This window comes from Hypomesus transpacificus, chromosome 4, assembly GCF_021917145.1.
Source record: "Hypomesus transpacificus isolate Combined female chromosome 4, fHypTra1, whole genome shotgun sequence".
NCBI lineage: Eukaryota > Metazoa > Chordata > Actinopteri > Osmeriformes > Osmeridae > Hypomesus > Hypomesus transpacificus.
In genome coordinates this window covers 11,078,474-11,103,313 of record NC_061063.1, presented here as the reverse complement: position 1 = coordinate 11,103,313, position 24,840 = coordinate 11,078,474, and the positions used below count along the sequence as shown (strand labels likewise).

General features: G+C 46.9%; 5 protein-coding genes across 9 annotated transcripts in view; 4 read left to right on the top strand and 1 right to left on the bottom strand.

The window, feature by feature from the left end:
• Positions 1 to 9,324, top strand: part of elmo1 (engulfment and cell motility 1 (ced-12 homolog, C. elegans)) — a 47,727-nt gene extending 38,403 nt beyond the window's left edge. For all 3 annotated transcript variants that reach the window (XM_047018607.1, XM_047018608.1, XM_047018606.1), the window contains 6 exons: positions 6,269 to 6,432; positions 7,802 to 7,914; positions 8,107 to 8,214; positions 8,306 to 8,388; positions 8,721 to 8,798; positions 9,024 to 9,324. In XM_047018607.1, the coding sequence (XP_046874563.1) occupies positions 6,269 to 6,432; positions 7,802 to 7,914; positions 8,107 to 8,214; positions 8,306 to 8,388; positions 8,721 to 8,798; positions 9,024 to 9,224 (747 nt within the window). In that variant the 3' untranslated portion in view covers positions 9,225 to 9,324. The remainder of the gene's footprint in view (positions 1 to 6,268; positions 6,433 to 7,801; positions 7,915 to 8,106; positions 8,215 to 8,305; positions 8,389 to 8,720; positions 8,799 to 9,023) is intronic.
• Positions 9,325 to 12,272: 2,948 nt separating this feature from the next.
• fam133b (family with sequence similarity 133 member B) lies at positions 12,273 to 16,929 on the top strand. Of its 2 annotated transcripts, none has more exons than XM_047018819.1 (11): positions 12,273 to 12,401; positions 13,026 to 13,123; positions 13,502 to 13,580; positions 13,980 to 14,081; positions 14,180 to 14,287; positions 14,453 to 14,524; positions 14,634 to 14,738; positions 15,002 to 15,040; positions 15,237 to 15,332; positions 15,606 to 15,659; positions 16,034 to 16,929. In XM_047018819.1, the coding sequence occupies exons 1-11, from the start codon at positions 12,378 to 12,380 to the stop codon at positions 16,127 to 16,129; spliced, it is 873 nt and encodes a 290-aa protein (XP_046874775.1). In that variant the 5' UTR covers positions 12,273 to 12,377; the 3' UTR covers positions 16,130 to 16,929. The 2 variants fall into 2 exon arrangements, with proteins under 2 accessions (XP_046874775.1, XP_046874774.1); XM_047018818.1 differs by having other exon boundaries at positions 12,276 to 12,401; positions 14,975 to 15,040.
• An 847-nt stretch (positions 16,930 to 17,776) lies between these two features.
• grna.1 (granulin a, tandem duplicate 1) lies at positions 17,777 to 21,369 on the top strand. Of its 2 annotated transcripts, XM_047018816.1 has the most exons (6): positions 17,777 to 17,899; positions 18,234 to 18,371; positions 19,003 to 19,311; positions 19,672 to 19,848; positions 20,131 to 20,277; positions 20,621 to 21,369. In XM_047018816.1, the coding sequence occupies exons 1-6, from the start codon at positions 17,792 to 17,794 to the stop codon at positions 20,747 to 20,749; spliced, it is 1,008 nt and encodes a 335-aa protein (XP_046874772.1). In that variant the 5' UTR covers positions 17,777 to 17,791; the 3' UTR covers positions 20,750 to 21,369. The 2 variants fall into 2 exon arrangements, with proteins under 2 accessions (XP_046874772.1, XP_046874773.1); XM_047018817.1 differs by lacking the exon at positions 19,672 to 19,848.
• On the top strand, positions 21,061 to 22,593 carry efcab1 (EF-hand calcium binding domain 1). Its single transcript, XM_047018820.1, has 6 exons — positions 21,061 to 21,136; positions 21,501 to 21,656; positions 21,735 to 21,839; positions 21,933 to 22,084; positions 22,272 to 22,376; positions 22,502 to 22,593. Exons 1-6 carry the CDS (start codon positions 21,061 to 21,063, stop codon positions 22,547 to 22,549), a joined length of 642 nt encoding a protein of 213 aa, XP_046874776.1. The 3' UTR covers positions 22,550 to 22,593.
• Positions 22,588 to 24,761, bottom strand: rbm48 (RNA binding motif protein 48). The gene is made up of 5 exons (XM_047018815.1): positions 24,545 to 24,761; positions 24,255 to 24,445; positions 23,947 to 24,092; positions 23,026 to 23,660; positions 22,588 to 22,783 (listed from the first exon to the last, which is right to left on the bottom strand). Exons 1-5 carry the CDS (start codon positions 24,665 to 24,667, stop codon positions 22,715 to 22,717), a joined length of 1,164 nt encoding a protein of 387 aa, XP_046874771.1. The 5' UTR covers positions 24,668 to 24,761; the 3' UTR covers positions 22,588 to 22,714.
• Between the last annotated feature and the right edge of the window lie 79 nt (positions 24,762 to 24,840).

Genomic DNA, 24,840 nt, shown 5'->3' with positions numbered 1-24,840 from the left:
ACACACACACACACACACACACACACACTGTATTTGAGATTGGGAGTGTGGGGGAGGGGGTGGTTGGCCACACTGTTATTGTGAATGAGAGCTCTTCACATTACCAATGCCCACACCCACAACCCAGCTAGGAAATCACAACAGCTACAAATGCTGCTAGTGTTGATGACACCACACACACACACGTGTCTGAGGGCGTAGGATGAAGCTCGTCCGTGTGTGAGAAGCAGAGCAGTGGCCTCTGACTCTGTTAGAAGGAGGTGATGTCCCTGAGCCTGGGTACCGTAGGAACTCTCGGTGACCCCCTGGGGGGTTATCTGCCCCCCCTGTCAGGATTATTCAAATGAGGAGTTCCAGTGTGACATCACAGCTCGCGAACCTTCCTTGACCCAGATAAACCCCATCTGTCACCAGACTCCAGGCTCAGCCAAGCCTGGGCGTCAACATGCCACGATGGATGTTCACTGGAAAGGCAGTGTTTAGGAAAAGCATTGGAGGTGTATGGTTTGTATGTAGACTAGGTACTGGAAAGATTTTGTTTAGACTTGGATTCTGGATGGATATTGTGTAGACTAGATATTGTGTAGACCAGTGTGGGTAATAGTGAAGTCCCATTGGACAGGAAATACCAGTGTGTCAATCACACCTGTTTTCTCCACGTCTCTTAAAGCCCATTGGCTCTGCCGAGACTGACTTACTTCCAGGTAAAGACAGGAGCTGGGTGATTACTGAACATCTATGTGACAGGCTGAGTTTGAGACCAGCAATTAAACTGGTCCCATCTGTGTGTGTGTGCTGCATGGACTGCTGTTGAGATGTTGTTGCAGGCTTGTAGTCTCTGAAAGCCCTTCTCTGAACACAGCCCTTCTCTGTGTGGAGACACGCAAGACCATTTTTCTCCTCCTCTCGTTCTCTCCATCCCCCTTCTCCCTCTCCCCTGCTCCCATCTCTCCCCCGCTCCTGTCGTTTTCTGTCTCATTGTATCTGTCTGCATCCCCCTACGCTTTCTCTCTCTCTGTCTGTCTCTCCCCCCCCCCCTCTCTGTTGTGTTCCTCTCATGAACCAGCCAAGCTATTTATATCTCGTCTGTCTGTCCTGGCTTCTTCACCGCTGTCCTTTTCACTACAGGTTTCTTAGCAGCTGAAGAGTGTGTGTGTGTACATGATGTATTGTGTGTGTGTGTGTTCGCACGGTTGCTCTAGAATACGGCCCCCTCCAAAAACTCCAGCTGTGAATGCCACAGCTATGTGCACAAACACACACACACACAATACACACACAGTACACCATGTACACACACATAATACATCATGCACACCCACACACACACACAAGGGGGAACCAACATCCGTCTCCATCCCAGCTGGACAGCTTCAGGACCAGGACAGCTGTATGACCCTGTCTTTAGGATGACACACCTCAGTGGCCATGTTGGAAAATCAGTTTGTGTGTGAGAGAGAAGTCTCAGCATATTGCTCCCCTAAGTACAGGGACTCTCTAACAGGTCCCCAGAGGAGAGGAGAAGAGAGAGGGGGAGAGAGAGAGTTGGGGTGGAGTAAAAGACAGATGGGAGGACTGAGTGAGAGATAGAAGTGGAGGGAAGATGAAGAGGAAGACATGAGTAGACGAGCTGAGCTGGCCTGCGGTGCTCCTGACAGTGGTGCACATGTGACGTTCTCTCAGCTTAGTGCTGGTAACATGCCAGTCATCTCACACAGCTTGTTGGGTGGAATCTCTCTTCTCCAGATCTCCATTGTCGCCAGGATGTTGCAGGGTTACCAAGCACACCAGCTTTCACGGCCGACTCCATATTTAATGACACCGCCATAACTTTGGAGGAGATGGTTATTAATTAAACAGCGGATAGCAGGAGGAAGGAGAAGGGACAGAAAATAACAGAAAGCATTTTCGTGTGTGTGTGTGTACGCATGCGTGTGTTGAAAGATGCTGTTGTGTTGGAACATACAAACCTCAGACTGGTTGTGTGATTGCTTTCAGGGTACGACGGAGTAATCATTCTCAGATTATTCACTGTCTTCTTCATGTTCTCTCACACACACACACTGAGTTTGGGCCCCAAGATTGACGGACAGCTCATAAATGTCATTACCATCCGCTTAGGTAAATTGAGCAGCGCCGACAGCCGATTGGCCGGTGACTACGGACAGTCATTTGTCACGGTTGACACGGCGACGATGATGGAGAGACAGGAGAGAGAGAGAGGAAGTGTGCTACTGTCAGCCTTCCTCAGAACAACAAGAAAAGGAAGGAGAGGAATAAAAACAGCCCAGAAAAAGACATAATTTTAGATTTGACATTTTATCCAGCAGACACTTGTATCCAAAGGGGCGTATAAATGTTGCAGCGGAATATCAAGGATCTGAAGAGCACAGCTCTAACTGTATTTCAGTGGTCTGAGTCAAGGGAACTGTCTGTATCTTCCAGCCACATTGACCAAAGACACCCCACGCTTTTAAAAAGCCCTCAGAATAGCTGCCCGTTGTACTTCAGATCAATCTGACCTGGAGTCAGCTGTGTCTCCTATTCCAACGACACTTTTAAGACGTTTTCTTTAGGTAAAACGATCGTGGAACAGGCCCTTGTTCGCACACATCCACCTGACGAGTGTTCTGACTCACGACAAATACATTATTCATAACGAATGTCCTCGTTGAAAGGGGACCATGTGTTTGAATGAATCAGGATGAATATTTGTGGTGTTATTGAGCGCAAGAAGAGCGGACTGAACAGAACTGGTTTCCTGCTTGAGTTCATGGGGCATACAAGGTCTGTCTAGTCCTCCAATAAACCCAGGGAGAGCTTTTATTTGGCCCTTTGTCACTGACCATGTTTAAATGCAGATGCAATCTAAAGATCTGTTTGGACAAAATTCCCTGTTTTTCCCCCAACTCTGTGTAGATTTTGAAACACTCAAATCTGTCCGCTGATCAGGAGCCATAACCTTGTTTTGCTGATTTGATGGAAGCTGGATTTGAAGCTTCCTTTAAGTTTGGGTTTTTTGAGTGGTTCAGTGTTTCACACTGTCACTCCGTGGCTCTCTGTGGAAGACTGGAAGGGGAGGACTGGTGCGAGGGTTAATTAAGGTGTGGGCGTAAGAGTGTGTGTGTGTGTGACAGAGAGAATTTATGATGGCTAAGTGTGTGGGATTGTAATTAATGGACAGCAGACTGGTGATAACTCTTTCACACTCTGATTACTGTGACCGTGTCCAAACAGGACAAGGAGAGTAGAGAAACTGAGAAAGAAAAGGAGTGAGAGAGGAGAGTGAGAGAGAGAGAGAGTGACAGAGAGAGAGAGAGAGAAAGAGAGAGGGGAGTGAAAGAGAAAGAGAGGGGAGTGAGAGAGAAGAGTGAGAGAGAAGAGTGAGAGAGGAGAGTGAGAGGAGAGTGAGAGAGGAGAGTGAGAGAGAAAGAGAGTGAGAGGGGAGAGAGAGAGAGAGGAGAGAGAGGGAGGGGGAGGGAGAGGGAGAGGGAGGGAGGGAGGGAGGGAGGGAGGGAGGGAGGGGGGGAGGGGGGGGAGAGAGAGAGGGGGAGAGAGGGGGAGAGGGGGGGAGGGGGGGAGAGGGGGGAGTGAAAGAGAGAGGAGAGTGAGAGAGAAAGAGAGTGAGGGAGAGGGAGGGAGAGGGAGGGGGAGAGAGGGAGAGAGAGGGAGAGAGGGAGAGAGGGGGGAGTGAAAGAGAAAGAGAGAGGAGAGTGAGAGAGAAAGAGAGTGAGAGGGGAGAGAGGGAGAGGGAGGGAGAGGGAGGGAGAGGGAGGGAGAGAGGGAGAGAGGGAGAGAGGGAGAGAGGGAGAGAGAGAGAGCCGAAACGAGTTTTCTAGGAACAGTGGTGATGCCACACCCAACAGCGTGGGGTTGTAAGTGTTGACCGCTCTCAGATCCATCATGGAGGTCGGACATGTCCTCCCACCTCCACACAGGAGAGGAGAGGAGGATAGAAGCTCAGTGCTGGAGGACAACCCCTCTCTGTGGAGCCAGAGGATCACAGGAACCCAGCTGGACTGGGATTTGAACAATGACGGCACAGTTGTCTTTTTGTTGTTTATTTTCACCCTTGTCTGTGTGGTTGTTTTTAGTTTTATTGCCCCCCCCCTGCCCCCCCTCACACGCACACACCCAAGGTCATTGCTGTGCCAGTTTTTATGCAGGGCGCCGCGATTAACGTCACTGAACATATTTGCATTCCAAAAGATGAATCAGGATTATACTGTGTAATCAGGGGAAAATCTATTTTCCCCCGCTTTTCCAAGTTTGAGGTTCAGTAATGCCAATTGGCTTATCAGATCTGGAAACATAACTGGGTTAATTCTGTTATGTGGCATTGAAAATTTAGATTTTCATCCAGAACACACTCTTTATCTCACTGAGCCGGGGGGAAGAGGAGGAGGGGGGGGAAGTAGGAGGGGGGGTAGGGAGGAGGGGGGGAGGCAGGGAGGAGGAGGGGGGGAGGCAGGGAGGAGGAGGGGGGAGGTAGGGAGGAGGAGGGGGGGGGAGGCAGGGAGGAGGAGGGGGGGAGGCAGGGAGGAGGGGGGGGGAGGAGGCAGGGAGGAGGCAGGGAGGAAGAGGGGGGGAAGCAGGGAGGGAGGAGGAGGGGGGAGGCAGGGGGGAGGAGGGGGGGAGGCAGGGAGGAGGGGAGGATTAGCCTGCGGTGGCCATTTTGGATCCTGTGTTGTTTTGGGGACCCTTTGTTATCTACTGTTTTACCTTCATGACCCCTAACCCTTCCTCTTGGGGAAATGGCATGTAAACACACATGTCATTAATCACGGCTGCAGCCGCTACCGACACATGGTCGGGGAGCGTGTTTGCATCATACTTATAATCCTGGGGGCTTATTATATCCATGACAAATGGAGGCTATGCTTGTTAGCGAGGAACAGACTGGAAAGTGTGGTTTGGTAGAGTCACCTTCACGGAGCACAGAGTCTGACGTGATGAATCACCACCTGCGATCCACATTGTGACTAAACATGATTTGTTCCAGCCTCCGAACAGCTTGTGCCTTTAAGCAGCACTGACAAATGCCATGCTAACTATTAGCCCCGGTAATATACGATATGGTAAAGATTTAGCCATGTTAATATATGGCATGCTAACGATTTAGCCATGCTAATATACGATATGGTAAAGATTAACCACGGTAATATACGATATGCTAACGATTTATCCATGTTAATGTATGGCATGCTAACGATTCAACCATGCTGATATACGATAAGGTAAAGATTTAGCCACGGTAATATACGATATGCTAATGATTTAGCCATGTTAATGTATGGCATGCTAACGATTTAGCCATGCTAATATACGATATGGTAAAGATTTAGCCACGGTAATATACGATATGCTAACGATTTAGCCATGTTAATGTATGGCATGCTAACAATTTAGCCATGCTAACAAACTCCATGCCCACAATTGAGCTATTTTAATGGATTCTGTCCTTTCACGACTTCTGAACATCTTTGTTGCCAGATCTCCCCTAATGGTTTGGGCTAATGGACATGTGCCTTGCAGCGAAAGATAATCCCAACCGGATTGGCATTTCACCAGTGTTGTTGAGAAGGCAGTCTCTGCCAGTGCTACAAGGTTTCACACTAGACTGGGCAGAGAGGAATTAAGACTCTCTTCAGTTTAGTCCCCTGGAGGGTGAGGAGGGGGAGGGGGTAAGGAGGGGGAGGGGTGAGGAGGAGGAGGGGAAGCTACTCTGAAGTACAAGGATAGCTGAGCTCCAGCACAATTTCTTTCTTTGGAATGGACTCCCATCGTTATTCTCTCAACCGTTCTCTCTCTCTCACTCTTTCTTTCTCTCACTCTCTTTCTACATATCTTCTCTCACTGTGTATCTCTCTGTCTCTCTCTCTTTTTAGATATCTTCTCTCTGTGTAGCTGTCTTTCTCCCCATCTCTCTCTGTTCTCTCTCCTCTCTCTTCCTTCCCTCCCTCCCTCCCCCCTCTCTTTTTACCACTGGAACATCATATACTTCCTTGACCTTGTAAAGTAGGTCTGAAGTGACCCTCCATTACTGTAGTTCACACGTCTCCCTCAGTGTGTGTGTGTGTGTGTGTGTGTGTGTGTTCTCTTCGAGAGGTGTGGTGGAAAGCAGGGTGTCGCAGGTTGGCATGATATGTTAATTACAAAGTGGAAGATGATTATTTTTCAAGTTAAAAGGGTGATAAAAAATATAACCACTCAGTGGGCTTTAACTGTCTTTATAAACTAGTCTCTTCCTCCCTCTCTCCCTCCCCAGGTTATGCAGGTGGTGAAGGAACAGATTGTTCGAGCTCTCACTCTCAAGCCTAATTCCCTGGACCAGTTCAAGAGTCGTCTGCAGAACCTGAGTTACACGGAGATCCTGAAGATCCGCCAGTCAGAGAGGATGAACCAGGAGGACTTTCAGTCCCGGCCCATCCTGTACGTACCTGCTCTGACCTCTGCTTGTCATGCTCTGTTTAATCAGCGTAATTAACAGCTAAACTGATCATGGTTCAGCTTCGTAGAACTACCACAGAATTACTACAACCTCCATTCTCCCTCTCTCTCTCTCATTCTCTATCTTTACCCATCTCTCGCATTTTAAAAACCTCATAAAATCGTGCTTTCTCCATGGGAAAGATCTTGGCCTAAATAAACAGCACCTTTATAAAGAATTTATTTCAGTTATTTATAAGTGCAGACAGAACATTTTAATGCGCAACTTTTGAACTCATCCAGACTTCAAGTAACATAATTGAAACAGCATATTCTGAGTTGAGAATGATTTATCATTCATTCTCTCACTCCTTTTTGGTCTAATGGAATAAACTCTGATCTCTGACGAAGCCAACTGACCAGTATCCGACTGCTGTTTCAATCTCACTTCACACTTTCCGACCTCCGCCCCTCTCCTGTGCATCCCGTAGACGTATTTGATACCTTCCGGTGGATTCTCTAACCTCTTCACAGCATTCCGTTTCAGCAGTTAACTCAATTTTCCCCAATTTTGGACAGTTAGGAACATTAAGGCTGCTAGATCAGACTGGGTATAACTGTCTTGTCCACTCAGGGGAAGACATGCTTAAACCCATGGAAACTCAATCCATGGAAACTAGCATCATTGAGTTCCCTGTGGTATTGAGCCTAGCTTGCATCATATAAACACATAGGGTTCCCTAACCTAGCTAGTTTAGTATAAACACATAGGGTTCCCTAACCTAGCTAGTGTAGTATATAAACACACAGGGGTTCATGGCGTCAAATAAAGGGGAATTTTGCCTCCCCCTAACCAGCTATCAGCCTTGACGACCACAGAACCTAGTAATGAGTCAGTCCGCTGAGGATGAGAGAGAGGCAGAGAGGCAGAGAGAGAGAGAGAGAGGGGGAGGGGGAGATTATAAGAGTGAAGGAAGGGGGGGATAGGAGATGGGAGACAAAAGAGAGGGAAAGGGGAGAGTCAAGGGGGAGATGGGCGAACGAGAGAGCCGTGTGATTGGTCGGTCAGTCCCTCAACTTCCTCCTCATTGGCTATGTGTATGCGTGTACCTGTTTCCCAGCTGGAGAGGGCTGTATGCATAATTCATGATGACTGAGGCTGTGTGCATGGCATTCAAATGGAGCAGCACGCACACACTCATACACAGTTTACACACGCACACAGACACATGCGTCACACACACATGCAGTAGTAATGCAGTGCGGCATGCAGTAATGAGGCTACTGGACTATGTGTGTGTGTGTGTGGTCACCTTTTCTGACTGCACCTGTAGGTATTCTGACGTGTGTGTGTGTGTGTGTGTGTGTCCAGGGAGCTGAGGGAGAAGATCCAGCCAGAGATCATGGAGCTGATCAAGCAGCAGAGGCTGAACAGGCTTTGTGATGGAACCTGCTTCAGGAAGATCAGCACCCGCAGGAGGCAGGGTGAGACACACACACACACACACACTTCATATACACACACACACCTCATACACACAAACACACCTCATACACACACACACCTCATACACACACCTCTCTTGTAGAAATGATTGAAATGAACACATTACATTAAGGTTGTGATACCAAAATGTCTTGTTTTAACTTGGGATATTCTCTTCTCCTCCCCCTCAGATAAGTTCTGGTTCTGTCGTCTGTCTCCGAACCACAAGGTCCTCCACTACGGAGACCTGGAGGAGAGCCCTCAGGGGGAGGTCCCCCATGACTCTCTGCAGGACAAACGTGAGCACTAACACCACTGTCACCAGGACACCTTCATGATGTTCATGACAGGGGGGATGGTGTTGATGTTGTTGACGTTTGTCCTCCTCAGTGCCCGTGGCTGACATCAAAGCTGTGGTCACTGGCAAGGACTGTCCCCACATGAAGGAGAAGGGAGCACTCAAGCAGAACAAGGTGTGTGACTGTGTGCCTGTGTGTGTGTGTGTGTGTGTGTGTGTGTGACTGTGCTGCATGCCAACAGACAACAGCAGCAGGGAGCTATCAGAGGAGAGAGGACTTACTGACTGTTCGCAACCTCTCTCTCTCTCCCTGGCTCTCTCTCTCCCTGGCTCTCTCTCTCTCTCCTTGGCTCTCTCTCCCTCTCTCCCTGGCTCTCTCTCTCCCTGTCTCTCTCTCTCTCTCTCTCTCGCCCCCCTCTCTCTCCCTGACTCTCTCCCTACCTCTCTCGCCCCCCTCTCTCTCTCCCTGACTCTCTCCCTACCTCTCTCGCCCCCCTCTCTCTGCAGGAGATTCTAGAGCTGGCGTTCTCTGTCCTCTACGAGTCTGACGAGTATTTAAACTTCATCGCTCCTGACAAGCACGAGGTAAGCCCCCCCTAGCACCGTAGCCTAGCAACTGTCACCCCTCCCGCACACTGTAGCCTAGCAACAGCCCCCCAGCACTCTGTACCCTAGCAACCGCCCCCAGAAATCATTCTAGCAACAGTTACCCCCCCCCCCCCCCCTCATTCTATTACACTCTCACACATGACACGCTGCACCAGTTATGACTGGATATAAATATATGTATTCCTGTGTGTGTGTGTGCAGTACTGTGTGTGGACAGACGGTCTAAACGCCCTCCTGGGGAAGGAGATGACCAGCGACCTCACCAGGTCAGACATGGACACCCTGATCTCCATGGAGATGAAGCTCCGCCTCCTAGACCTGGAGAACATCCAGATCCCCGAGGCCCCGCCCCCCATCCCCAAAGAGCCTAGCAACTATGACTTTGTTTATGACTGTAACTAAGCAACCCACCAAGCAACACAACCCAGCAACCGGCCCACCTGCTGTACTGGACCAACTGTCATTCTGATCCACAACCCGGGAAATAACAAAAATAAACGGTTGACCATGAAAAAGTTTGAAGGAGAACCAGGAAGTGTTGAAGGGTTTCGCTCTCTGCTACTTTCTAAACTTCCTCTTAGAGGAAACGGGTGCCGCCCCTCAGTAACTGGCCTATAGGAGCCCTCTTCCCTCAATGGACAGGAAGTAGGAAGTGACTGTCGGATGCCTCAGTGTTTGTTCTTCTATACTTTCCACCCCCTGTTCAGTATCATTCACCTGCCTCTGTCTTCCCTCTCTCTCTCTCCCAGTCCTCCCTCTCTCTCTCCCAGTCCTCTCTCTCTCTCCCCCAGTCCTCCCTCTCTCTCTCTCCCCCAGTCCTCCCTCTCTCTCCCGTCATCCCTCTCTCCCTCCCTTTCTCCTTCCCTCCTTTCCAGTCCTCCATTCACAGGCACACCCTATGGAAATGCTAAATGCTGTTTGATTCCTGCTTGTCTGTTCCATTTAGTTTGTTGTGGGGGGTGAGGTGAGGTGAGTGGGAGTGGTGAGGAAGGGGGAGAGGTGAGTGGGGGTGGGGGGGGGGGTTTCTCTTCTTTAGAATCTCTCACCCCTACAGCTGGCAGTTACACCCTCCTGGAGGGTGGAAGTATTAGTCAGTCTCCCAGTCAATCTGCCTGCCTGCCAGTCAGTCAGTCTGTCTCTGTCTGTCTGTCAGTCAGTCTGCCTGCCTGCCTGCCTGCCTGTCAGTTGTTTATACTTTGTGTTTCTGCTCCTGTCCTCACATATGCTGCAGACTGTTAATATAAGCGTGTCAATGATTTTCCAAAACCTGACACTGAATATTTCTGTTTCCTCTTGACACTGCTTACACCATCCTGTACACGTTCACACTCTGCCAGGAGAGATGGGGACACTACCTTGCAAACGCATACAGTATATACACACCTGCCCGTCCACACACACACACCAACCCACATACACTCTTATACACACCTACATAAACACATCCACACACACACACACTCCCTCATCCTTCTCTTGAGCACCATACCAACCCCACCTTACCGGCTGTAGAAGACATTCTGAAGCTTTTGTTTTCCTATTTCCTTTCTCAGTAAGCTGGTGTCATTCTCGTGCTCTGTCAGTGATGCAGCCTCCTGGCCAGTATTATCCAGAGGATGTGAGTGTTTTAGTACAAAAGGGAAGTCCTTAGAATAACCTTTGTTTTTGTCATTGTATCTGGATTATACAGCCACAAATTTGAAGTCTACTGTAAATTTAATTTAAAAAGAAGCGATCAGGTGTTGTTTCCAGGACAACTGATTTGAGCCTCCGTATTAAGAACCTTCTGATGCTCCTTTAAGTCTCCCCAGCCCCTCAAACTGCTGTTTACAATAAAGATTAAAAAAATAAAATGTCAAGTTGATATTGTATGAAGTACAGAGGGCATGGTGTGAGGAAGAATGAATGTGTGTGTGTGTGTGTGTGGGAGAGAGAGTAGGGGTGGAGAGTGGGGTGGAGAGTGGGGTGGAGAGAAAGTGGGAAAGCTGTTAGCTGAGAAGCTTGTTTCACTTTTAGATTTTCCCATTTCACGCCTGACTGTGTTGCGAGTCTTTATTTCCCTCAACGGAGGTGATGCCAAACTAAACCCAGCTCCACACACACACTGCCATGCTAGAGCCAGCTCCACACACTGTAAAACATTTAAGGAGTGAAAGTAAGATGTCAGAAAAATTGTGAAGTAAAGTACTGATACCAGAACTTCCCAACTCTGCAACATCACAATGTAATAACAACACTGAGTTGTAATAACGGAGTAATAACAGTAACAATAGTGTAATAACAGTGTAATAACATAAGTGTAACAACATGAGTGTAATCACAACATAACAGTAATCACAATGTAATAACAATGTTGTATTAAGAGAATGATGACAGTGTAACAATAGTGCAATAACATAAGTATAATAACATAACAGTGTAACGACAGTGTCACAGCTGTGAGGTGAGTGTCACACTGCAAAGCTGAGGTGTTTTATCCTGGCTGTCTGGCGAGGCAGTGCTCCTCATCTCTCTCTTCACGTCTAGACGGCTGTGATGTCACAGGTTCAAAGAGTCATGCAGGCACACAGTCAGACGATTTTATCTTCCTGTCATGAAAAGAAAATCTAAAATAGTCCCTCGTCTGGCAGCTCCAGTCATTCTTCCCTCCCCCTCTCCCTCTCTCTCTCTCTCTCCCTCTCCCCTTCTTTTTCCCTCTCTCTCTCTCCCTCTCTCTACCCCTGTGTGTCTTATTATTCCTCTCCTTCACTGTCAGACACATGGTGTATCTTGATGTCTTTCATCTAATCCAGAGAGCGCATCTCTCTCTTCTCTCCCTCTCTCTACCTGTCAGTCATGTTGTGAGGCATTTGCTTCAAGTCAGTTTGTGTTACTCAGAAAGCTAACTCTCCAAGTGTTGCTTGTTGTTGATGCTGTGAAATTGACCAGCGCTTTCATCCCACACAGAAATCGGATAGGGAGAGAACAGACAGATAACGTCGCCTGAGACAATCCTTTTTTTGGATCATAAGGGTTTTGACTAAATTCTGCCCGTTTGTTAAAGCCTACAAGTGGCTATTGTCTCATCTCGCTGCACTTTTATCTGACAGAATTATGTTCCATCATGAAGAACAGAGCCGGAGCGGTACTCACGGCAACAGTGGCATAAAGTTCTAGAACAACACAACACAGGCAATTTTCAGGAACAAACTAGGCTGGCACGTGTGCTTGTGCAAATTATATAATTACATTCGGGAGGGTCAACTTCTTCTCCAGGGCGTGAATCGACCCCCCCGGCCTGTTTTACCTCCTTTGGTGGGTTCCAAGTCTTAATTAGGGGGGTCATTCAGACCCCCTCGTAATTCACACCCTGCAGTCCCCGTGTTGTGCCCCCAGATGCACCCCGGCCTGGAAAAGCGTCTCAACATCGGCCGCTAGGTGGCAGCGTCATTATTTCCCCCAGTGTCTCATCCAGCACCAGGTTTAAGATCTGTCGCAGCTCAGTAAGAAACCAGTCATGTATACAAACCGCTGTGCCGAGCACTGACAGTTGCCGCAGAGGCTAAAGCCGCAGAAATGGGAAAAAGAGACAATAGAGTGGTAGGTGATAGTTCCAAAATGTGTAACATGCCACACACATATTTGATTTGTTTCGATATCATACAATTCAGCAAGGAGACAGATTCTGTCTTGTTAGCATGCTAGCTTGTTGGAACAACTACGAGTAGGCCTCATGTGCTTTATCGCTAGCTAGGTAGTTAGCAGTGGTAGCGGATTTATTTATAGAGATTGTATTTTGGATAAATTACTTCGGTCGAACTATAGTGTTTTGATAAATGCACACAGTACAATCATATATATTTTACGATATTCACAGTTTACCTACCAACTTCACCAGATGGGCAGGCAGCGTGTTTAGTATAACAGTGCTAGGCTACATAGCGCAGCTAAAGCTAGCAGCTAGCGTAGCAAGCCACCTCCTCTCGGTGCTAGAGCTCATAAACAACGCGGAATTCTGATGAAACGCTGAACGTAATCTAAACATAAACAAAACAATAGTAACTTAACGCAAGATGTTATAATTGAACATTCAGGCACATATGTATACGTCTTTTATTCTTTATTTCCAATTATTTGGGCAATTAAATGTACTTCTCCTTACAGTTAGCACTAGCTACGTTTTACGTCGAAGATAATGTCTGCCAACCGTGCATTTTCTTTCAGGCTTATGTCAACCCTATCGCGGCATCACGTTCTAGGGGCCCTGCTTCTAACGCAGGGCCAACTATTCAGGATTACTTGAGCCGACCACGGCCGACATGGTAAGATGATGGCAAAGTAACTGCTCTAGACAGATAATAGATCGGGTTATTACGAGAAAGCTACTTTTGCATGACAAGTCAATTCTTTTAGCGCTGTTTAATCATTGCCACAAAACATTTTCATGTATTCATTTATCAGACGATTTTATCCAAAGCGACTTCCAAGAGAGAGCTTTACAAAAGTGCATAGGCCACTGATCATAACAACGAGATTCACAGACAATTCAACTTCACCATTACATCATAAAAAAGCTAAAACAATTGTCCTTGCATGCCCTTTTTATGCCCGTTAAATTTAACATAGACATTTTACAGCCCTGAACCGTTTTGTTTAGCTGCTGTCCCTAATGAGGAAGTGTAACGTGTGTGTGTGTGCAGGGAGGAGGTGAAGGAGCAGCTGGAGAAAAAGAAGAAAGGATCTAAAGCGCTGGCCGAGTTCGAGGACCAGATGCACGGGGTAGGTTCTGAACACCCAACCCAGGGGTCTCCACTCCTGCAGGGGCAGCCCCTGGAGGGCGGCCCCTGGAGGTTTTGTCTCCAACCACACTTATAACTGACATGATTCAGTACTCGTTACTTGATCAACCAGCTGATTATTAGAATCGACTGTGCTACCTACAAGCAGGGGCCCAGGCCCAGGATTGTTCTAAGGCCAACCCAAAAACGGTGGGTGCACATGGCAAAGTAAATAAGTAAAAAAGATTATTCTGGCTACGCCCCTGCCTACAAGGCAGGTAGCTCTCCAAGAACAGGGTTGGTGACCCCTGATTAACCCCACAGCAGTTTACACTCACCCTGCAATGTGCATGGAACAACTCAGAAACTGAACTGTATTTCTTTTGTTGATCCTTTGCAGAAATGGAAGAAAGAGCTGGAGAAGAACAGAGAGAAGATCCTAGGTGGGCTGGAGAAGAAAGAGAAGAAGGAGAGGGAGAAGAAGGAGAAGGAGAAGAAAGAGGTAGACTGGACCTCGGGGCTCCAGTTGCTGTTTGCTTGAGAACCCCCACCTCCCCCGTTTGAAGCACTCACACAGATTTCTTCCTGTTTGACTCGTAGAAAGAGAAGGAAAAGAAGAAAGAGTTGAAGGAGAAGGAGAAAGAGCTGAAGGAGAAGGAGAAAGAACAGAAAGAGAAGGAGAAGGAGATGAAGAAGAAAGCCAATAGGGTGAGGAAAGCCCTCCAGTGTTCTTAAGGACAATAACGTCTTAGTCTTGCCGAGTTTTTACACCCCAAAAATATACAGTAATAACTGAAGCACATTCAATAATCCACTGCTGTCTGGTCCTGACCTCAAATCTAATGAGCTCTGCTTTTATTGTGTTTGGTCAAGCATTCTTCATCCTCCTCCTCTTCATCAAGTTCTGATTCCTCCAGCAGCTCTTCATCAGATGCTGAAGATGAGGTACCCTTCTCTTCCTCCAAGACGGGGGTCTTGATTTTTCACAAAGGTTTTTTGGCCCCCTGAGTGAGCGAGAGACAGTTGGCTGACTGTTGTCATTTCCTCCCCCTAGAATGGGAAGCGGAGCTCTAAAAAGAGACGGAAGAGAAGGCGTGGGGAGAGGAAGGAGAGGAGGACATCTGATGGTTCCACGGGCGAGTCAGACGCTGAGACCAAGGTGAGGAGAACCGGAGTCTGACGCCTGCAGCGTCGCGCCTGCAGCGTCGCGCCTGCAGCTGATGTAGTTGTCTGTGTACATGCATTGTTCATTGTTTAAGTATTTTTATTTATTGATCATTTAGTACTAAATACACAGTGTGGTTTGGAGAGCTTGTTGTCTCTCTTTATGCTGATGTGCTCCTCTCCCATCCCTCTTTATAATAACTCATTCCTGTTTTGATTACGAAATCTCAGTTCGTGATATTATCGTTTCTCCCCAAGACGGCTCCGTTACCTCTTGAGGAGGGAGATCCAGAGCAGGTAGGTGTCCCTGTTCCTTCAGCCCCATTGTTAGCTGGGTCTCCACCACATCCATCTTCCCAAGTGCAGGAGCAGTAATAGTTTTCACAGTATTTCGGTGATCAGAGTCCAAAAACAGCTGGTAACATTTCTGTAGTGTTTTCGGAAAGGAAAAAGCTCAGTGGTTGCAGGTTCAAATTCCCCCCTGTACCCCCAGGATGAGCAGAGCCTGGGGAGTAAGCTGAAGTCAGAGCCCAGCCTTAAAGACCCGTCTTCAGCCGGCTCGTCTCCGGAGACGGAGCGAGAGGAAGGGGTGAGTTCAGCTGCTCGTTCTCTCGCTTTGCTCGCTTTGTCATTCTGTGTCCACACAGTGTGATGGGAACTTCCCCAAAACCTCTGAACCGTTGGTTCGCTTTTTTTATTGATTTCATTTATAACAAGTGTTTATGACCAAACTTCTTGTTACGGTTCCTCTTAAGATGCAGTGCCATGTGATAATTTAATGGAGGTTTTGAAATTGGTATAATTGTGAAAGAATGGGAAGTCATGACACAATGGGAGTGAACATCCACTGATTTCTCTACAGGTCGATTCTAAGAAGAGAAAGAGAAGTAGTGAGGAGAAAGACCAACGAGCAACAGTAAGCCTGAACACTTCCTGTTTTACCTGAACACTTCCTGTTTTACCTGTAGCAGGTCTCCAGCGCTACTCTCTTAACCTCTCCCCTCTTAACTTGGCCAGGAACATTATAGCTGACTCACACTGTCAGGTTATTCGGAGTTTGTTATTCTCAGTTAAGGTCATTCTCCGTTGTTGAGAGAATTATTCAGAATTATTAAAATAATCATAAATAATATAAAATATAGTAGCTTATGTAAGTTAGCACGTGCAGCATTTATTAAATATTTAGATTTTTTATTATAGGTTTAGATATTCTGCCAGGGATTGCCAAGAGGAGCAGGGCTAAATAACAGTACTCGTTACTAATGGCAAATAAACTTGAAACTTCTTTAGGACAAATCAAAGAAGAAGAGGAAAAAGAAACACAAGAAACAAGGGAAGAAGAGAAAGAAGAAGGCAGCAGCAGCGTCGGACTCAGAGTCTGACTAGCCGCGCCGCGCTCCTCTCCTCAGCCCAGCAACTCACAGAGCCTTCTACTACCAAAACCCCCACCAGGGGGTACCGTGAACCCCCCACCCTGCCTCCCTCTGACGGGGAAAGCAAAGGAACTGACCTCTGGCTGGGGAGATGGTGATGGGGAGAGGGGAAGGGAGGAGAGGGGGCAACAGGGGTTGGAAGGGGGAGCAATTAGGGAGCTTCCAACCGATACATTTAAATTGAATCTTTTATTTTTTTCTCTTTTTCTTTTATCAATCCAAATACAGGTCAGTGAAATATAGTTATCTAGATCTGAAACTATTTGGACAGGTAGAAGTAATATTCACCTAGCTTTACAAGGCAGGTCAGATCGCTGCATGTTAACCCTTACAGCTGTCTCTGATCTAGAAAAGAGGAAGATTTTTAGCTGACTGAGGTGAATTCTGCCATACTGTGGATGAGGAAACATCCATTGTGAACGGCCCTGTTTCAGACGCCTTGCTCGCCCTCTAACAAGCCTTCACCTCTTTTTACATCTGAAGGTCTTTGTGTTCCTTAGTGTGACTGGACGGTGAGGTCATTTCTCATGACTTTGTCTGCCTGTGTCCGTCTTGCGCATGTGAACCTGACCAGTGCTTTCTCACCAGCCTCATATTGAAGTTGGGATGGTGATGTGGAAAGTGCGAGAGGGTACGGTTACAGAAACACAAGGAAGAACAGTCCAGTTCCCTTCAGAATATATGAATCCTATACAACAGGCAATGACAATGTACACATGAATGACATTTCATTAATAAATTGTTTGTGTTTTAGCTTGGCTTCTGTAGTTTTATTTATTTTTTCTTAAAAAAAGTCATTTTAATAAAAAGGGAATTTATTTTAGACAAAGTACATAATCCAGTATGAAATGACGTTGTGTCCTTGGGCAAGGCCTTTTACCCTACTTGCTTCGGGGGAATGTCCCTGTACTTACTGTAAGTCGCTCTGGATAAGAGCGTCTGCTAAATGACTTGATGTAAAACTCCTTTGCCAGCCTTTCGAATTAGCCTCATGGCAGTACAGATATATTGAGTGTCATATTAATTTGTACAAACTTGATGATGAAGAAAACCAGATCTCTGATCTGGAGGCCGGTGAACTCCCCTGGATCTTCATACAGACAGGGTCACTGTGCTGTTATTGAACTTGGAGAGGTTATAAAGCAGTTGGTTCTCTTTCTTTAGGGCAAGTTCCTCATTGATTCCCCCAGTTCCCTATAAAGGCTCCTAGAAATTGTGGAACAATTGAAGCGCATGTATAATTGAGTATTGGCCATTGTTCTCGACACAGCCTTCTAGTAAAAAAAACATGTTCTCTTCCATTTTCTGTTGTTGTTGACCCTGGTCTGAAAGGCCCCTATAAAACCAGAGCAGTTTGTTGCTCTGTGGAATGACACAAAAAGTATATAAAGCCTGTCCATGTTGACATAAATCCTTAAATGATTGGTGTTAAGATGTCAGGTGATAACTTTATAAATCTTAAATTCTCATAATGATTATGATCATAATGATCATCAATGTTCAGATGATATAATTGTAGGAAGAGGGACATATGTTTCTGTACCTCCTTGACCTAGAGAGAAGTGGTGACTTAGTTCCCTCCTCTTGATATCAGTGGGAGGTGCTGTCCTGGCGTATGAATACTGCTGTTTGGCAGCCAAACGATACTGTAGTGTTCAAGGCACATGACAGGAAGCTTGTGATTCAGTTCACTACTCGAGACGACGGTAGAGGCAATCAGAAGGTAAGTGGGAAAACCTACAAAACCAATCGCCTCTGAAATGACTGAAATTAAAGTGAACAAAAACAGTCGTTTTTTTTTGGGGGGGGGGGGGGGGGGGGGGGGGGGTTGTAGGCTTGGATTTTAGGTTTGAGTTTTGATTTAGATTTGAAACTGAAACTCACCACTTCCAGTAGGCTTACTGCTTTGCATACTTGCCCTGACGCTAAATTAAGACACATCTGATGGTTTACAAAAACGTTACTCACTTCGTGTCGTACAAAATAACACAGATCCTTGCCACCTCTAGGAAGCAGTAAAATCTCAACCTGTTGTTTTTCTCTCCTCTGCACTGCAGATGTTGTGGAGTGCTGCTGTGGTCTTCCTGCTGGTGGAGTCAGCCTCCTGTCTCAAGTGTCCTGATGGGAAGGTCTGCTCTGACATCCAGACCTGCTGTTTCACCCAGAAAGGCTACGCCTGCTGCCCTTACCCTAACGTAGGTGACCGTGTTTACGGCAGGGGAGAAGGAGTTTCAGTTTATCCTGTAATTCATCTGTCAGACGCTTTAGCAGGGTGTGGTGGGTATGGCTCAGTGGTTAGAGCTGAACATTTCCTCCGCTTCGTTTGCACAATTTGGAGATGAATGTTATTTATTTATGTTTGACAACTCCTGAGTGTATCACTGTGTGTTTGTGTCTGACATCACTGGGTGTTTGTGTCTGACATCACTGTGTGTTTGTGTCTGACATCACTGGGTGTTTGTGTCTGACATCACTGGGTGTTTGTGTCTGACATCACTGGGTGTTTGTGTCTGACATCACTGTGTGTTTGTGTCTGACATCACTGGGTGTTTGTGTCTGACATCACTGGGTGTTTGTGTCTGACATCACTGGGTGTTTGTGTCTGACATCACTGTGTGTTTGTGTCTGACATCACTGGGTGTTTGTGTCTGACATCACTGGGTGTTTGTGTCTGACATCACTGGGTGTTTGTGTCTGACATCACTGGGTGTTTGTGTCTGACATCACTGTGTGTTTGTGTCTGACATCACTGTGTGTTTGTGTCTGACATCACTGGGTGTCTGTGTCTGACATCACTGGGTGTTTGTGTCTGACTATCCTCACCAGGCTGTCTGCTGCGATGACCTAGACCACTGCTGTCCACATGGTTACCACTGTAACATGGCAACCAAGCAGTGCGTGCGCAACGACCTGCCATGGGACAACCTTCCCCGGCTGGAGAAGGTGGCCGCGGAGCCTCCCTCCCTGCCCGCGCTCCCCCTGGTGGACGCCCAGGAGCCGGGCAGTGCCCCTGCCCAGAGCCAGGGGGTGGAGGACCCGAGCGTGGTCCACTGCGACAGCCTACATTACTGTCCCAGCGGGACGACCTGTTGCAGACATCCCACTGGGCTGTGGTTCTGCTGCCCCTACTCGCCTGTGAGTGGGTGGACGGATGCCTTCATGTTGACCGTTTCGTCCCTGTTTGTGTTTTAGTAGCGTGCAGCTTGTGTCCACAGGGCAGTCACACGTTTGGTTTTAACAGCGTTGTTACATGTATCTCTCTCACCTGGGTACATAACAATCCCTTAATTGAGCTTATGAATGTGTGTGGGGAAACAACTAGCCTATGGGAAATGCAGAATGTGCTTGGTGGTTAGGGCGTTTGATTGAAAATCAAGAGGTTACAGGTTCAAGTCCACCCCTGTGTTGCTTTGTGTAAAAGCATCTGCTAAATGACGACATTATTATTCACAGACACAACTTGTCAGATGGTTAAATTGTGTTTTGGATCCTCAGGGGAGATGTTGCCTGGATGGGTACCACTGCTGTCAATATGGCTACGACTGTGATCCCACCTATACCAAGTGTATCAGGCGGGGACTGAGGTACCCTGACCCACCCACCCTGCCCTCCACCTCAGTCCCAGCCACCCGGAAGCTCTCCCTGCCCAAAGGCCCGGCCCTTGAAGAGGAGGTAGGCACCCTGAGAGAGAGAGAGTCTGTGTCTGTGTGTGAGAGAGAGAGAGAGAGAGAGAGAGAGAGAGAGAGAGAGAGAGTGAGAGAGTGAGAGAGAGTGAGAGAGAGAGAGAGAGAGAGGCAGAGGGAGAGGGAGAGCTCTCATCTTGAAATGTACTACTTGAAATAAAGTCGGGTCCATGACAGGAAGACGAAGAAAAAAATTAAACTTTCTTTTTTTTCTTTCTTTTCCCCACCAAACCACATCATGTGAGCGAGTGTTTTTTTTTTCTGCCGACAGGTCACGCTCACAGCTCTCATACCGGCCAGCAACACCAACGGCCCTGCAGCGGGAGTCATTCGATGTGATTCTAGATTCTACTGCCTTTCTGGAACATCGTGCTGCCGTTTGCGGTCTGGCGGGTGGGGCTGTTGCCAGTACCCCCTGGTAAATATAGGCTACCATTAGAACCGGCCGGGCGTACCGGCGTCCGTTTGTTTTCAAATTGTGGATGGGACAGCTTTTTTGTAAATAACTGAGGATGCGGCCGGTAGCAATAGCCTACATTAAAGCTTCAGCTGTTGAATGAAAGGGCAAAAATGGAAGCCACATTTTATAAAATATAAAAAGTTTGCCATAGTTTCATTTGAGTAGATGATGCAAGTCGAGTAAGTAAATTATCATGTCAAATGTAACGTACATAGCGAAGAATTCAATCAGCACCACAAGGATGGGATGGAATAAGTCTATATAGACAATATATTTCTAATGTAAAATCTGTCACTTTTAGGGCCAGTGCTGTGCAGATGGTCTGCACTGTTGTGAATATGGATACACTTGTGACCCGAACTCCACAAATTGCAGGAAATGGTACTCTCAGGTTCCCGCAGATCGCAAGGAGGATGCAAAACAAGACTAACATATTTCAAGAACCTTTTTTCTATTTTTTTAAATAATACAATCAATTCGCAACTCTATCTCCTAAGTAGGCTTCTGTAATGTAACCGAGAACAGAGGTATTTAAGACAACTGTATTAGCATTAATTTCTGGCCAATAAATTTCTATATCAAATGCATCTCTTTTTTAAATTTTACAACTGTCTGTCTAGCATGTGGTATGCAGTTACTATGGTAACGCTGTTTCAACATCTTTAACGCTAGTTAAGTGGTGGCAAGTTTCTATTTAACCAATGCTAGCTGGCTGTTTAGCTACTTATCTTTAGATTTAAAATGTCTGAAATGTCTGCCATGAATAGGAAGCTGATAAAAAATCTAGCTGAAACATTGTCAAAACAAGTGAAACACTGTAAGTATCGTTTTTTTTTCTTCCTTCAGTTGACTTTAGCATATCTAGCTAGTTGTTAGGCTACGGCTATGCCAGCGTTGCCATGACGATAGCACAAGATAGCTATTCGTTATGCGAACGAATGTCATTACATGTTTAATACTGTCATGAGCAGCACTTTTATTGAAATACACTTGAACCGGAAAACAGAGATTGCACGGCATGAGGAATAAAGCGGTCAAGATACTCCCAGACATTGTGTATATCGGGTGATATTTTATAGGACAAGTAGCCAAGCACAAGTCACAACAGTCACCTAAATTCCAATGCAAAGTAACTCCATCCGCAATATGCACATCATATGAACAAGTTTGATTCGCTGCAGTCAACAAAACGGAGGCAGAGTGTCTGATTCGACTCTTCAACGGGCTCCTGGGCGATCAGAGTGACAAGAGGGTGGGGAATGGCCTCGACAGAGGAAAGTTCCGAAACATCCTTCACAACACCTTTGGAATGACGGATGATATGATCATGGATAGAGGTATGTCTGGAGCTGAGCTCAAGCTAAAAGGAGAAAGAATGCAGCGGTGATCTAACAGCACTGACAATTCCCTTCTAGTCTTCCGTGCTTTCGACAAAGACAATGATAGCTACGTGGGAGTGAAAGAGTGGATAGAGGGCCTATCCGTCTTCTTACGAGGGACACTGGATGAAAAAATCAAGTGTAATTCTGATTCGATCACATTCGGTTGTTTTTGCATTCTATGCTGTGTCCTACCTCCATGTAACGTTTATTCTCTTTCACTCGCCACGTAAGACTGCTTCGAAGTGTACGACCTGAACGGAGACGGATACATCTCCAGAGAGGAGATGTTCCACATGCTAAAGAACAGCCTGATCCGACAGCCGACGGAGGAGGACCCGGATGAGGGCATTAAAGACCTGGTGGAGATCACTCTCAAGAAGATGGTGAGGGGAACATGTACGTCACAGTTTTGTTCGAACTGTTCAAAGAGGTTTGATTGCGGCTGGGCCATTTCCGCATGGCTTCCCCTCTCTCCCACACATTTCCTGTCTAACTGTCTTTGTCCAATAAATCCATAAAAAATCCATAAAAACAAACCCATACCAGACAAAGCACCGTTTACATTCTCAGGACCACGACCACGACAGCAGGCTGTCATATTCAGACTTTGAGAAGGCCGTAAGGGAGGAGAATCTGCTTCTAGAAGCCTTCGGAACCTGCCTGCCAGATGCCAAGGTATGTGTGTCTGCGCTGTGGAGACCAGGAGGAACTGGATGGCTCATCTGATGGGGTGCCATGTATCTGTTTACAACATCTGCTGTTTACAATACTTTGTTGTTGTTTGTTGGTCTTTGTTTCAGAGCATCATGGCTTTCGAGCAACATGCTTTTCAGGAACCACTGGAGTGATGTGCCCAGGTCTTTCGTCATTCACGATGCACACTGTTATTATTGACATATTTTTTTAATGCATGAAATTCACTGCTCATTATGAGTTAAGTGTATAAATAAAACATGTTAAACTTTAACACATTGTATGTGTTCCCTTGAACTTTCCTGGGTCATCGTCTAGAGTTAAATTCTCCGCCGTGGCTTCAATTTGGTCTTCTTTTCTGTCGACTTGACCTCCGGAACAGATGTGACCTAAGAAAAATCAAAGTATTTAGTCGACCAACATTGTCATATAAACATCATGTGATTCAATTGAGAAGAGTGTCTTTTAATTAGGGAACTACAATTTAAGTGTAGGTGTGGTTGCAGCACAGTCCTTTAGCATATGACTGCAGATCAAGAGATCACAGGTTTGAATCCCCCCTCCCTATACTGTACATTGCTTTGGATAGCAAAGCATCTGCTAAATACAATATCATACGACACACTGTTACCTTTTTCATTGTACTCCTAATCAAGTCGACAGTCTTGTTCAAAGATTTGTCCTCCATGTCCATCTTGGGTGGTTCCGGTAGTTGTGGCCCAATGATAATGTCTTCCTTTCCCACAATCCCCAACAGCGCACCCTGTCCAAGATTATCCGCTCTGCGTTTCCTGTTTTCCAGCTGTGTAGTCCTGGGAACAAACCTGATCGCTGGACGTGGATCGTTAGTCGGCCTGCGAACGGCCTCTCTGCTCCTGTCACCAGAGGAGCTGGAAGAGGAGCTGGGAGGGGGTTGTAGCTGCTGTTCAGAATCGATAGCATTGTGCAGTGTCCCCATCCTGTCCTCAGTTGGTCCAGTCCAGGGCTGGTTTCCCTGGGTTGGTACAGTCCAGGTCTGGCTTCCCTGCGGCCCTGCGGCCAGCCAGGGCGGGGTCTTCCTGGAACAAGACTTCTCTCTAGGGGGCAAGGGGAGCAGAAGGAACCCACAATAGTGGCTGGTGTTGGATCTCTCTCCCTGCTGAGGACCACTAGAAGACCTCTGCTCATGTCTGGGGATATTCTGTGAGGGAGCAGGCGTGTGTGAGGGAGCAGGCGTGTGTGAGGGTGGGGTCTTCTCACTCTCCTCTTTCTGTTCCCTTTCTTTCGCTGAGGGGAGAGAGTCACAGGCAATTCAGTACATCTGATGGCAGGTGCACTTCGAACTGTCATTGAAATGTCGTTATGGGTGTAACGTGCTAGTGTACTGAGCTAAACGAACTGCATTATGCACTGTAGGCTTTAACATCAACTCGTATTTGTATAGCTCATCTCACAAGCAGCGTCACAAAGGGCTTCACAGATAACCACAGTTTAACACCTGACCTGTAACGGTCTAGCCGCCTTAGGAAGACAGAGGATAACCCGAACAAGAAAAATAGAGAGAACACATTACCTTTCATCTGTGCTGTTCTGGCCACGTATCTCCTCCTGTCTTGAAGCTTCTGTCTGGTGTCCTCAACGGTCTCATACTCGGGGGCGTAGCACACGTGTAGTATCCCCCCATAGAAGCTCTTCTTGTCCATGTTTCGCTTGGCGGCCCTGAGACAAAACCAGGCATTACTACCCCTGACTGGATGAAGTTGAGTTTACAGAATCTTTCATTCACCAGAGCTATGCTTAAATGCACTGACGCACAACTCACAAAACAATACTCAGTCCTATATTTGACATATGTACTCCATTAGGGGAGCTAGTCCTGACCTAGCACTCGTGAGCTTCTGGAACTTGATGAGGTAGACCTCCGTGAATTCCTCTGCAGGATACTCATCCAGCGGCCTGTACTCCTCCACAACCCCGTATAGAGCACACAGCTGTACCAGTTCTGTCATAACTCCAATGGCTGGGACTCCTTGTACCATAAGGAAACGGGACTCCAAGTTGATCGTGTACACCTAGGGAGGTAATGGTGTAGCTGCAACGCTCATACTGGAACTGGGGCAATATATCCGTAATTTTTGCGACAATAAATCCGATTATTGAATCATTCTTACCTTTACTGCTTTGGGTCTCCTTCCTTCCCTGTACTTCGGCCGAGATATGCAAATCTTTTGCTGCTCATGGTGTTTGTAAACCTCGGGAGTATTCCAGCTCGAACTGTTGACAGACGTCGCCATTTTTACGTTAACATCATTACTTCCTGCGATGAGCTTCAAAATAAAAGCACTTAGTCGGAAGAAAAATTGTACACTGTATGTTCCGACTCTTACTTTGAAGGTTTTCTTAAGATAAACAAACAAGGCGGATGTACTAGGCAAAAGTAATAGATTCTCCGTTGTTCTCTGGGTGT

Coding starts and splice junctions, on each gene's coding strand:
- fam133b (XM_047018818.1), top strand. CDS start 12,378: ATGGGAAAAAGAGACAATAGAGTG. Junction 15,333..15,605: donor AGACGGAGCGAGAGGAAGGG/GTGAGTTCAGCT, acceptor ATTTCTCTACAG/GTCGATTCTAAGAAGAGAAA. Junction 15,660..16,033: donor AGAAAGACCAACGAGCAACA/GTAAGCCTGAAC, acceptor AAACTTCTTTAG/GACAAATCAAAGAAGAAGAG.
- rbm48 (XM_047018815.1), bottom strand. CDS start 24,667: ATGGCGACGTCTGTCAACAGTTCGAGCTGGAATACTCCCGAGGTTTAC. Junction 24,446..24,544: donor GGAGACCCAAAGCAGTAAAG/GTAAGAATGATT, acceptor TTACCTCCCTAG/GTGTACACGATCAACTTGGA. Junction 24,093..24,254: donor CAGAAGCTCACGAGTGCTAG/GTCAGGACTAGC, acceptor GTTTTGTCTCAG/GGCCGCCAAGCGAAACATGG.
- grna.1 (XM_047018816.1), top strand. CDS start 17,792: ATGAATACTGCTGTTTGGCAGCCAAACGATACTGTAGTGTTCAAGGCA. Junction 17,900..18,233: donor ACGGTAGAGGCAATCAGAAG/GTAAGTGGGAAA, acceptor TCTGCACTGCAG/ATGTTGTGGAGTGCTGCTGT. Junction 20,278..20,620: donor GCTGTTGCCAGTACCCCCTG/GTAAATATAGGC, acceptor TGTCACTTTTAG/GGCCAGTGCTGTGCAGATGG.
- efcab1 (XM_047018820.1), top strand. CDS start 21,061: ATGTCTGAAATGTCTGCCATGAATAGGAAGCTGATAAAAAATCTAGCT. Junction 21,137..21,500: donor GTCAAAACAAGTGAAACACT/GTAAGTATCGTT, acceptor GATTCGCTGCAG/TCAACAAAACGGAGGCAGAG. Junction 21,657..21,734: donor TGATATGATCATGGATAGAG/GTATGTCTGGAG, acceptor ATTCCCTTCTAG/TCTTCCGTGCTTTCGACAAA.